A 13,205-nucleotide genomic window follows, 5' to 3' on the forward strand; every position below is an offset into this window, starting at 1 on the left:
GGAAAGAAAAGAGAAAAATCGTGGTAAAAAATCTGAATGGGGCAGTGTTACGAGTGGAGTGCCACAAGGGTCGGTGCTGAGTCCTCTGCTTTTTATTATTTACATCAATGACTTGGACACAGGAATTAGTAGTGATGTCAGCAAGTTTGCAGATGATACCAAGAACGGTAGAGTAATCCAATCAGACAGGGACGCTAGCGTTCTCCAGGATGAGCTTGACAGACTATATGATTGGGCGGGGAAGTGGCAGATGGAATTCAATGTCGGGAAGTGTAGCATTCTGAGTGTAGGTAGGAATAATCCCTCACATAATTACTCCTTAAATGACACTCCTCTAAGCAGGCCTGGGCGTGAGAGAGACTTAGGAGTCCTTGTGAGCGCTGACCTCCGTCCTAGGCCTCAATGCATTCAGGCTAAAAATCAGGCAAACAGAGTACTTGGTTTCATCTCAATGAGCGTAAGCAATAGGAGCGCAGAAGTCATCCTCAAACTTTACTTAGCACTAATTAGACCTCATCTCGATTATGCAGTTCAGCTCTGGTCCCCCTACTATAGAATGGATATCAAGATGTTAGAATCTGTACAGAGGAGGATGACAAAGATGATTTAGGGGGTGAGACTCTTGCCGTATGAAGACAGGATGAAGCATTCAAATCTACACTCTAGAAAGGCGAAGGTTGCGAGGAGACTTGATCGAAGTCTAAAAATGGATGAAGGGCTTTAATAAAGGACATGTCAATAAGATTTTGATAGTAAAAGAGCCAGGTAGGACGCGTAGCAATGGTTTTAAGTTAGACAAATTCAGATTCAACAAAGACATAGGCAAGAATTGGTTCACCAATAGAGTGGTAGATGAATGGAACAGGCTTGGGAGCCATGTTGTGGGTGCCAATACCGTAGATACATACAAGAAGAGGTTAGATAAAGCCATGGATGGTGAGGTAAGGTGGGGTTGAGTGTACAGGAGCTGCCTTGTATAGGCCAACCGGCCTCTTGCAGACTCCTTACGTTCTTATGTAATTATGTACTTGCATAACTATCTTAACTATCACTTCTGCTACCTTCAAACTCCTACTCTCAATCTACCACCACCACCACCACCACCCCCACCACCTCCACTCCTCCTCCCCCTCCGCACACCTGTATCACACACACCTGCCAACAGACACACTCCTTTCTCGCCTAGTAATTGAAAGATAAAGGGAGGAGAGTGATGGAGAAGGGTGAGGGGAAGAGGAGAGAGCGAAGGGAAGAGGGTGAAGAAAAGTGAGGGGAAAAGGGTGAAGGAAATAGGATGAGTAGGAAAGGGTGACAAGAAAAGGGTGAGAAAGGAAGACATGAAGAGAATGGAAGAAAACGCAATGAACGGTAAAAATGGGAAAAGGAACAATTGAAAAAAAAATGAAAAGGAAGAACAAATGATGATGAGACATAAGGTAGAATGGTGTGCGGACGTGTGTGTGTTAGTGTGTGTGTGTGTGTGTGTGTGTGTGTGTGTGTGTGTGTGGGTGTGTTTGGGTGGATGGGTGTGTGTGTGTGCACCTGTCTGTAAATCTGATCTCCAATGGAATAAACAAAAACATAAAAATATCGCACCGCACCGCAGGTTCACTAATATTAATGAAAAATTTTAAATTTCGCGAAAAACTACTCGTCATGAACTGCAGATGGAGAAGACTATAGACAAGTCAGGGAGTGGGAAGGAGGGAGGGAGGGAGGGAGGAGAGTCTGTTGTTTCGGGAAGTGAGGGAGAGAGGGTTTGAGGGAGAGGAGGGAGGGAGGGAGGAATGAGAGGGAGGAGGGAGACAATTAGTGAGTGATTTGTTCCTGAAGTAGGTTGAGGAGGAGGAGAGAGAAGGAATGGAGGGAGGGACAAAATAAGGCGGAGTGTATTTAGAAAGAGAGAAACTGAAGGAAAATGCGAGAGACCTGTGGCACGGTAAACACACACACACACACACACACACACACACACACACACACACACACACATACCTCCCACACGCACACTGTCTATCTATTTACTTTTATCTCCTTTTGCTTCTCAATCTTTCTGTAGGCCGGGAAATAGGAGAACTAGGAGGAGGAGGAGGAGGGGGAATAGAAACAGTAACATGATTGGGGGATATAGGAGAAGAAAGACGGATAAGAACAGGAGGAGGAAGAGAAGTATCATTATAGTAGGAAGAGGAGGAGAGGGGGAAGGAATAGCATGGGGATAAAGAAGGAGGAGGAGGCGGAGGAGGCACGGTAGGCAGGGCAGGATGCCAAACTTTGATGGAGTGTTTCAGCGCGGCGGTGACTAACTTTCCCGGCCAAGTCAGCCGTCGCAAGGCATGGCAGGCCGCGGCCAGGCTTTGATTCGAAGAGTTTGTTCCTTCCTTCTATTCCGCCGCCGCCTGTCAGCCGAGCGGTGACCAATGCGCACACGACTCTTCGGTATACCGCCTTAATCTGTTTCTCCCTCGCTCGCTCCCCGGGCCACTGAAAGTCTGGACGCTGTGTTTGTTTCAAGCTGAACTGTATTTGGGCTCCGCGTCCGTGTGTGTCCAGGTCAACACGTCCTGGGATTCTTTTTTTTTTCTTTTTTGCTACTTTTTCTTTAAGGGAAAGAAGGCAGCTCAAGAGTAAAAAGAAAAGGAAACAAAAAGTCCGCTAGTGTTACTCCCTGGTATGACTTACTTTAAAAGGGCTATCTAAGGTATTTTGATATTTAAACGTAGACTGACATACTTGGTCTTCGGATGAAGACGTTTTATAATATATTAGCTGTTGTGTTAAGTAAGATTAACTCTAAAAGGTTATTTGAGCCACTTTTGGGGATTAAATGTAGACTGACATTGAGTATCTTCGGATCAAGGCGTCCAGAGTTTACCTAAAATGTTCCAGCGAGGTTCAGACTGACTGGTGTGACAAAACGTTGCAGAGATGAGTAAGTTAACCTTAATGTGAGTGCGTCTCGCCTTTGTGCCGAGGCGTCCAGGAGTTCACGAAGGTGTCTCTTTGGCGCGTGGCAGGAAGACTGACATGGCTGACGTTCCCTTAGGTTATCTAATTTTTTTTTTTCCTTCAGAAACAAATATATCAAGATTTCCTGATTATTGTAACAGCCACAGTGTTTCAAGTTAATGTAACGATGACTCGCGGCCGTGTTACACACACTCCCTCACTACGAGGCGTCGAGGAGAGACGAAACCAACGGCAGCTTCTGAAGTGCTTGTCGCCTTCCATGAAATGAACAGACTTCGCTTCAAACTTTTTCTTGGCATATTTGCTTTATGATGTAACAAACGTATAAAAAAGCTGCATATCGCAAAACCAGGTGACGGTGCCTCAAAACGAATCAGTTCAGGTTCGCGAGGCGTCTCGAGATGCTTCAGGTCGTATAGAAGAACTTGTTATTTGTTGGGATAGTTTACAAATTACCGTTACGCACTTTACTCCTTTTCTTTTTATATGATGACACTTGAATTACTATACTATACCTTATTTTGTACAAGTTGACACCTTATCACTATACACCTTATTTTATACGATATCATAATGTTTATATGATGTCAACTTAATTCATTATACTGTACCTTAATTTCAATGTTTCTTCCTTCATATCCTCCGCCTTTGCATAATCGTAAACGTATGTATCTTTTAAACGGTAAATAACGATGACTCCAAAGCCTTACCGGTGCCGAGTGGAGCGCCTGACACTAAACACACATAATGGAATCTTAGTGTTTGTAGTTAATTAATATGATGACTTGACACCACTCGCCACCCTGACACACGGGCTGCAGTGTCCCGGCGACCCTTCAGCCTGGCGGTACTTCCCCGAACACTTCATCGCTTGGCTCCACAAATTACACGCCGCCAAGCAGCTCGTGACGCTGATGGCTGTGTCATGGCACTTAATTGGCTGGCTTACCTCACGCCGCCGACACTCGCCGCTCCATCCTTGCCGCAAATTACTCGCCGCAGACAAACACCGACACAGACACATGCACACACTTGGCTGATTGACTGGCCACTGGGGAGTGGAGACAGTGGAGAGCGGAGGGAGTCAACAAGGCGGTGTGATGTGATGCTTTTTTGATAGAAAACGTTCGCGTTATCTGGTTAACTTGACTAAGCAAATGCCACCTCCCCTTCCCGCTAAATGGATAAACATAATAAAAACAGAATAAAAAGACATTATGTAAAATTAAATAAAAATATGAATAAGAATAGATGATGGGATTGTTATTAGGGGCAGAGTATCGAGTAAATCAGCGTGACAGTCCAACGTCGCCGTGACGGTGTGCGCAGACGCGACGGCTGCGTGGCGGGCGGCGGGGCGAGGCTTGGCTGAGTGGTTACCTGCTGACCAGACGTTACTGCGAGGCGTGAGGCTTTACCAACTATTGTTACCAATCACTAAGTCATAAAACCCACCACTGTACACACACCTGCCCCAGGGAGTCGGAACTTATCTTAAATTTAAAGAAAATATATGTATAAATTACATTAATTCAGTCTGCCTTGAGAGTGAACAGCACCTGGCGAGTCACTTCGAACCTTTCCGGATCCCTGAGCGACGCGCGGGGCTGCTCGAGCACCACGACCCCACACGTTTTTTTTTTTTCTTCATAACAGTACTGCGCGTCATTGTAAGCCAATACTTGGATGATCAGTAAGTTACCCTGACTAAGGAAAAGACGTCACAAAGCGAATTATGTAGAGACGAGCAAAGACAATCGCCAAGATCACTGTACGAGGTCGGACATCAAACTATTTATTGTTATTCCCTCCTTCCCTCCCTCATCCCCTTCCCACTACCTCGGTTTCCTTCTCCACTATTCCTCGTTTCCTTCCCCGTCCCCTTCCCACTCCTTCCTGTCACAATCCTTCCGTCAATTTACATTCCTTCCCTTATCATCCCCTTTTTTCCCTTCCCTTCCTTCATAATATAAAAAAAAAAATTCTCTTCCCCTTCTTTTCGTTCTGTTTGATTCCTTTCTTTCATGGTTTCAACGGACAGTCAAAAATGTAGAGCAAAGAGAAAGACTGAGGAGTTTTAAAGCTACGAGACACTGACCTCTTCAAAAGTGAGTGAAGGAAACGAACTTGGTGTGACATTTTCTTCCCCCGACAAGTCTGAGGTTGCTTGGATGTGTGAGTGTGACCTTGACGTCTCAAACAAACGTGACGATTATGAGCCACTAACTCCTCATTATTAAACTTGTGCGAGTAAAGGAAAATAACTTGGTGTGTCGTTTTCTTGCCCCGACAAGCTGGAGGGGAGGCTGAGGCCGCTTGGCTGAGTGTGACCTTGACTTACTAAACAAACAACACTAACTTCATTAAAAGCAGACTGAGAGAGAAAGTAAAGGAAACTAGCTTGGTGTGACATTTTCTTCCCCCGACCAGCCTAAGTGGAGTTGAGGTTGTTTGGATGTGAGTGTGACCTTGACTTCTTAAAACAAAGTAAGAATTATGAGCAGTTAACTTAAGACCAATGAGTGGAGGAAAATAACGTGGTGTCGTTTTCATTCCCCCGACAAGCTTATGGGAGGCTGAGGTCCCGTGGCTGTGTGTACGACCTTGACTTCTTAAACCAACGTGAGAGTTATGAGCCACAACATTAAACTACTATGAGTGAAGGAAAAGAACTCCGTGTGGTGTCGTTTTCTTTCCCTTGACAAGCTTAAACACTAGAGACTGCGTTCGCTTGGCTGAGTGTGACCTTGACAAACCAGCGTGAGGTAAACCTGGTGCACCTCGTTTTCTTCGGGGACGGGCGTGAGGGAGGCCGTGGCGGCGGTGGACGGGCTCGTTGGGCCGCGGGAGAGGCACTTCGGCGGGCCTGGAGCGGCGCGCGAGGCGGTGCGAGGAGAGAAAGGCCAAGTCCGTGACAAGAGTTGGCGAGGAAAATGTATGATGGCGCTTGCAGCGCAATACGAGAGGTGACGGCGTGCGTGCGAGTGTGTTCCTTCCCTCCTCCTCCTCCTCCTCCTGCTCGTCGCACCCTCCTTCCCTTCTCCTCCTCCTTTCACCTTCATTCTTCTCCCCTTCATACTCCTCCTTCCCTTCTCCTCCTGCTCCTTCCACTTTCCTATTCCTTTTTCCTTCCAACCAGTGTGTGTGACTTGCGGGGGAAAAAAGACGAAGACGATGGTGTGTCATAGTATGTATGTTGTGATAGTGACGGTATTGGTGATGAAGATGAGGTTAGTGGCGGTTGTGGTGATAGTGGCTGAAGGTGGTGTTTGGGTCTTACAATACACAAGAGGTTCTGCTGGTTTTAGACAGAACACCTGGATGGGTTACTCATGGATGAGATGGGACAGGCGAGGTAGCTATTTTCTGCGTGACAACAATGTTAAGTGGTCTTAAAGGAAGTGGGATATTCTTAGTTAATAACACAAACACCTGAAAGAGATAATCACGGATAAGGTTTAACAGGTGGTCTTTTTTGATTAAAAATGAATCTAAGTGCAGGCAAAAAAAGTGTGTGTATGTGTGTGGGGGGTAGTCTTATGTAATATAAGAACATATGAACGTAGGAGTCTGCAAGAGGCCGGTAGGCCTGTACAAGGCAGCTCCTCTGACCCTAAGCTCCCGTGTATCTTACCCCACCTAATATAGCTGTCCATGAATTTATCTGGTCTATTTTTGAATGTGACAATTGTATTGGCACTCACCACATGACTGCTAAACCTGTTCCACTCATCCACAACCCTGTTAGTAAACCAACTTTTGCCTATGTCCCTGTTGACTCTGAATTTATCCAGTTTAAACCCATTAATTCGTGTCCTACCCGGTTCTCTTACCAACAAAACCTTATGAATATTCCCCTTATTAAAGCCCTTCATCCATTTATAAGCCTCTGTCATGTCTCCACGCACCCTTCGCCTTTCTAGAGAATGCAAGTTTAACTGTTTGAGTCTTTCCTCGTATGGCAAGTTTCTCAAACCCTGAATCATCATAGTCATCCTCCTCTGCACTGATTCAAACATTTTGATATCCATTCTATAGTAAGGTGACCATAACTGAACCGCATAGTCAAGATGAGGTCTAACTAATGCTAAATATAGTTTGAGGAAGACTTCGGCGCTTCTGTTGGTTACGCTCCTCGAAATAAATCCCAGTACCCTAATTGTTCGATTTCTAGTTTGAATGCATTGTGCTCTTGGACGGAGATCAGAACTTACTGAGACCCCTAAATCTCTCTCGCACCCAGACCTGCTTATTAGAGTGTCATTTAAGCAATAGTTATGAGAGGGGTTGTACCTGCCTACAGTCAGAATACTACACTTCCCTACATTGAACTCCATCTGCCATTTATCCGCCCTGTCATACAATCTGTTTAGTTCATCCTGGAAAATACTAGCGTCCTGATCCGAGTCAATTTCTCTACCGATCTTGGTATCATCTGCAAACTTACTGACATCACTACAAATTCCTGTATCTAAGTCATTGATATAAATAATAAACAAAAGTGGACCTAATACCGAACCGTGTGGGACCCCACTCGTAACACATCCCCAGTCAGATCTTTTACCATTGATTTGCGCTCTTTGCTTCCTATTGCTATGCCACGCCTTGACCCAGTTCAAAACTTTACCCTCTGCTCCGCGAGCCTGTAATTTAAGCAACAGTCGTTGGTGAGGAACTTTGTCAAACGCTTTACTAAAATCAAGATAGATTACATCATAATTTTCATCTCTGTCTACCGCCTCAAATACTTTATTGCAGAAGAACAAGAAATTGGTGAGGCATGACCTACCTTTAGTGAACCCATGCTGCAAATCGTGGATTAAGCTATGTTTCTCTAGATGCTCCCGAATGTTCCAGGCTATTATGAACTCCAGCATCTTGCCAATAACCGATGTTAAGCTGATTGGGCGATAGTTTGAAGCAGCTGACCTGTCCCCCTTTTTGAAAATCGGCGTCACATTAGTTACTTTCCATAGGCTCGGCACATAGCCAGTATTTACCGACATCTTAAAGATGTCGGTTAGTGGGTCACTGAGTACATCACCTATTTCCTTTAATACCCTCGGAAATATCCCGTCAGAACCTGGCGACTTATTCTTCTTAAGCTTATCTATCTCATCCTGAACTACTTGCCTGGTAATGATTATATCCCTCAATTTATCGCCATCCCCGCCCTCGTACACCTGAGCCCTTTCCGGAATAGTCGTTCGATCCTCTTGTGTGAATACTGAAAGAAAGTAGTCGTTCAGCAATGTGCTCATATTTTCGTAGTTTTCCACTGGCTCGCCTGTGTTTGTTTTCAGCGGTCCAATTTTCTCTCTTGTTTTTGCTCTATACATCTGAAAGAAGCCCTAAGGATTACTTTTCGCCTTATTTGCTTCTTTGATCTCATAATTCCTGTTTTGCTATCCTGGTGTTTTTCTTCACTAATCTAGATAGTTCGACATACCGGCCCCTGAGATGTGTTTCACCATTCTTTGTTTTCCGATAAATTCCCTTCTTTAACCCTATCTCGTGTTTTAGTCCACGAGTCATCCACTTAGGGTCATTATTTTCTTTTCTAAGTGTTCGCTGTGGTATATGCTGTCTTTGCCCCTCTGCTATTACTCTAGCTAAATTATTGTAAGACATTTCTACCTGGTTCTCCTGGCTCTCCAACCCACAGTTCTGGTCCTCATGAATCCCTGAATTATCCCAGTTTACCCCTTCACGATGTCTTCGAAGCCCTCGTAATTTGCTCTTCTAAAATCTGGCACTAACACTGGGTTTGGTTCGGGTTACCATGATCTAAGCTAAATCGAACCGTTCTGTGGTCACTATTTCCTAACTCTCCGCCCACCTCCAACTCACGCAGCAAGTTTTCATTATTAGTTAGGACTAAGTCTAATATGTTATCTCCTCTGGTAGGCCCAGTAACTACCTGCTTAAGGAAATTATCTTGTAAAACTTCAAGAAAATCCTCGGCTTCCAGGTCACCCACTAGGTCTTCCCAGTCTATATTCGTATAATTAAAGTCCCCCATTACGCAGACATTTTTACTCCTACTCGCCCTGCCAATCTCCTGTAGTAATATACTCGTGTCCTGCCTGTTAAGGTTGGGTGGCCTGTACAGAACTCCTAGAGTTAGTTTTTCTTTCCCTTTGTAAACGTTCACCCAAACTGATTCTGAATCCATGTTAGTTTTGACTGAATTGTTAACTAAACATATAATTGAGTCTTAAACATAGCGCAACTCCACCTCCCTTCCTGCCCCTTCTGTCTTTGTGAAACATCTGGTAACCCGTTATTTCAAATTCCGATCTAAAATTTCTATTGGAAGTGTCTATCCGTCTCAGAGATCGCTATTATGTAAAAATTTTCTGAACAAGCTTTACCCCTTAGTAAGTCTACCTTGTTTCTGAGGCTCCTGCTGTTAGTATAGAAGATTCTTACCCCGCCCTCTGTTATCACATTGTTACTTCAAGGTGTGGGACGTGAAGGAAAAGTGTCACTGCGTCGTTACCACTTTGGCTGAATTGGACCATTCTTTGTTGATATTGTATTTTTCTTACTTCGCTTTCATTTTGTCACCACTTCTTGTTCCCCTTCGAGTGTGAGGAGGAATACTGTCACTGCATCATATGCTGTTAGTTAAACTGGACCATTCTTTTCCTGGATTGCAAATAGTTTCTTGTTACACCTGACGAGGTATTTCCACCTCCCATCCTTATCTTCCTTCTCTTCCTGCCCAGCCCTTCCCTTCCTTTCCATTTTGTTCCCTTCCCTTGTTTAGTATATTCCCAGTTCAAACTCAGTGCCTGATACACACACACACACACACACACACACACACACACACACACACACACACACACACACACACACACACACACACACACACACACACAAGCTGTCTAATCTAAAGTCCCTTGATAGAGACAGTACCGACACAGGCGGCCCTATGTATAAGGCTGCTGGGCGCCATTATTGGACCCTCGAACACCGCGCCGACTTTGAACTGAGGTATTGAAAAAATAATTTTACTTATTTTTGAAGCGGATTCGGCTAATTTTTTTTTTTTTTTTTTTTTTTTTTTTTTTTTTTTTCCGTCGTTGCCTGTTGCGCCGGTAGGCATCTTCCTGGTGGGGCCTGATGGTCGGACCAAGGCTTCTTCCAGGTGGGGCCTGATGGTCGGCCCAGCCCGTTCTGGCGCAGGCGAATGGTTATAGTGCCTTGCGGCCACGTGACCCATGACAAGTATATCAAGGCAGAGTTGACGACGTTCAGGAGGCAGCGTCCCTCCCTGCAGGCAAGGGTTACGCGAGGAAGGGATTTGTAGGTAAGAGAAAGACTTCCCCAACTGCTGCCGATAATGTTTTACAGCGATAAGTATTGCTAAATCCATCCACCACAGCAGCAACACTCAAAGAGAAGCACCCAGACTTGTTTGAAGTCTCTCAGTACCCTCAGAGCGCTACCGCCTCTCAAGGTCGTCAGCAGCCCGCCTTGACGGGCCTATATCACAGGCTACGTGGGTTACTGAGCGCCTATACTGAGACAGTGGCTAATCGTAAGGCTAATAATAATCTCCTGTCACCTTCTTACGGCACATTACAACAGCTGGTGACCAAATTATGGTAAAGTATAAGGGCGTAATGGTGGGTCGGCGATACCTGTTGATGTAGACACAAACTGTCTCTTATTTATTTTCACAGAGCTCGCTGGCTGCTGGCTCCCAGCGGGCTGTAAGAGGAAGGTGTGCAGGTCTGAAATAAGTGTGTTCAGATTCAGTGAACGACCCGTATGGCTGTGAAACAGAAATACAAGAGAGCTTGTGCTAGCGTTTGAAAAGCGCGGTGAATAACAGGGCCAATAATGCCTTCCAAACCTTGGGTTGTCGGTACTCTCTCTATCAAGGGACTCTAGTCTAATCCAGTGGCAACACTTGAGTCTCTTGAACCTCCTCCTCTTGACCCGAAAGCTCAAGGTAGTCTTTCACACGTCTTCCTCTTCTGGAGTACCTAAACACATGCTTCTGCGTTTCTCATAAGTTTTCAGATTTACGACTTGATGCAGGACGGAAGTTACCGCCCTCCTTTCTCCACCCTTGCCCACCATATCCTACCCTGCCCACCTTGTTTAACTTCCAATGCCCACTCTGTTCTTCCCTTATCCACCATTGCTTACCTATGACCGCCACATGCCCAGCCCTTGTACCCCCCTCGCACACCCTTCCCCACCCTGTCTACCCACCCTTGCCCATCCTATGTACCCATCCTTACCCTCCCGTGCCACCCCATATCCAAACTCGCCCACCCTATGTGCCCACCCTTGCCCCCTCTTATCCTCCGAAGTTCCTCAAGGAATGTCCATAAATCACGACGAAAGTTGGTCTGCGCAAAAGCATCTCTTGTTCTAAAACTCAAACTCGTGTCTCTCAAATACATGTTCTTAAATCTTTACTACACGAGTCGGACGAAGGAAAGGTACCCCCCTTACCCCCTCCCCCCCCCCACTGGCCTGTCCGCCTTGTTCATTCCCCAAACTCGTTGTAAGTTGGTAAATGTTTCATGAGTTTGCCGCCATTTGTCGAGCCGAAAAACGAACTCCCGCGTCTCCAATTTGTAAATTCGCTTCGTCCGGCTGCTAATTGCTACCTTCCCGGTGTTCATGGTTTGTATTCTTTTATGAGCTCATGTAGAGTACACACACAGTCTTCAGTTTTTACGTCCAAAGTCAGGAGGAGTCTTGCTGTCACCTTAATGTCTCAAGTTGCACCCAAACCCTTATGAGCTGATCCGAACACACACACACACACACACACACACACACACACACACACACACAGCACCACCAACACCACCACCACCACCATCCCCAAAACATCATTGACCCCTCTAAATACCACCCACCCAACCCCCCAAACATACCCCCAGACCCCTCTAAACCCCCCGTCCCCACCCTCCCACAAGCCATTCTCCACTCTTCACAGGCCGTTCCCAGACACACTCAGGCGCCGCGACGGCTCGCCAGGCCCTCGCCGTGATGTAAGTTCCATTGAGGCGGCGGGGGTAATGGCGGGCCCCGAGCGTCTGATGATTGCACACGCTCCTTACGGCCTTGATTTGCCTGCTGACGGAACAGAGACGGCCGACGCGAGTGAGGCCTGCATTAAGTTCTCTTGACCCTCACCCTCACCGCGCGGCGTAAGAGGGCGAGGGTTGGCATGGCTGGCGTGTCGGTCTTCCCCTTTGGCGCGGCCTGAGTAGGGGTGGGCAGGTACCGGTACCAGTACCGGCACTAACGGTACCAGCTAAACGGTACGGTATCGGTACCAGATTGCTCGGATTTATTTATTGGATTTATTGATGATTCTTCATGTCCGATTTTTTTTTTTTTTAGGTTGCTTATAAATATTGTCATTAAGATAAAGAAATACTTCTTCGGGTACCGGTACTAACGGTACCTGAGTTTTCGGTACCGGTTCTACCGGTACTCAAATTAACGGTACTTGCCCATCCCTAGGCCTGAGCGTGTTGCCCTCAAGCCAGTGCCGCGAAGAGGTGACGAGGAAGAGGACGAGGAGGTGGAGGGGGACGTGTGGGCTCTTGATTTCGCTCTCGAAGTGACTGCAGTGCGTCAGCCTGAAGTCTGTGACGCGAGGTGGAGGGCGAGGACTGGAGGTGGAGAGGACGGGTGGGCTCTCGTTTTCGCTCCCGATGTGGTTAAAGTGTGTCCCCCTCAAGAGCTGTGGCGTGACGACCGACGCGAGTGAGGTCTGCAGTAAGTTCTCCTGACCCTCACCCTCACCGCGGGGCGGACGAAGACTTGCGAGGCTCTTAACTTCGCCCTCGTTGTAGCTTCATGCCGTGACGATGTTCTCCCTCACACTCCAAGGCGAATAAAAAGCAGTAAAAGTATGATGAAAACAAAGAAAAAAAGGAGCAAAATGAAGAACACGAATAACCCATTTTAATCAAAAGAAGGGACGATGCATTGATGACATTTGGCCTAATACTCCAGGGCGAATAGGGATCAATAAGAGTGTGATGGGAACGAAGTGAAACGAAACAAGACACAAATATAGAATGACGCAATGATTCAAGAAGGGAATTGATGATATTTCGCCTCATACTCCAAGGCGAATGCGAAATGGTAGTATGAGACAAGCACGACGACATGTGATGCAAGATGAAAGAAAAGAATGACCAAATATACTCCCAGGCGAATATGCATCAACAAAGTCAGGTAAATCA

The 13,205-nt window shown here is 46.2% G+C and overlaps 1 protein-coding gene across 1 annotated transcript in view; it reads left to right on the top strand.

Moving 5' to 3' along the window:
- Window positions 1–12,724, top strand: part of LOC127007814 (uncharacterized) — a 67,382-nt gene extending 54,658 nt beyond the window's left edge. Inside the window, exons 2-3 of the mRNA XM_050879557.1 lie at window positions 11,922–11,996; window positions 12,475–12,724. Of these exons, the coding sequence (XP_050735514.1) occupies window positions 11,922–11,996; window positions 12,475–12,724 (325 nt within the window). The remainder of the gene's footprint in view (window positions 1–11,921; window positions 11,997–12,474) is intronic.
- Window positions 12,725–13,205: the final 481 nt, after the last annotated feature.

This window comes from Eriocheir sinensis, chromosome 1 (assembly GCF_024679095.1).
Source record: "Eriocheir sinensis breed Jianghai 21 chromosome 1, ASM2467909v1, whole genome shotgun sequence".
In the NCBI taxonomy this organism is placed as follows: Eukaryota; Metazoa; Arthropoda; class Malacostraca; order Decapoda; family Varunidae; genus Eriocheir; species Eriocheir sinensis.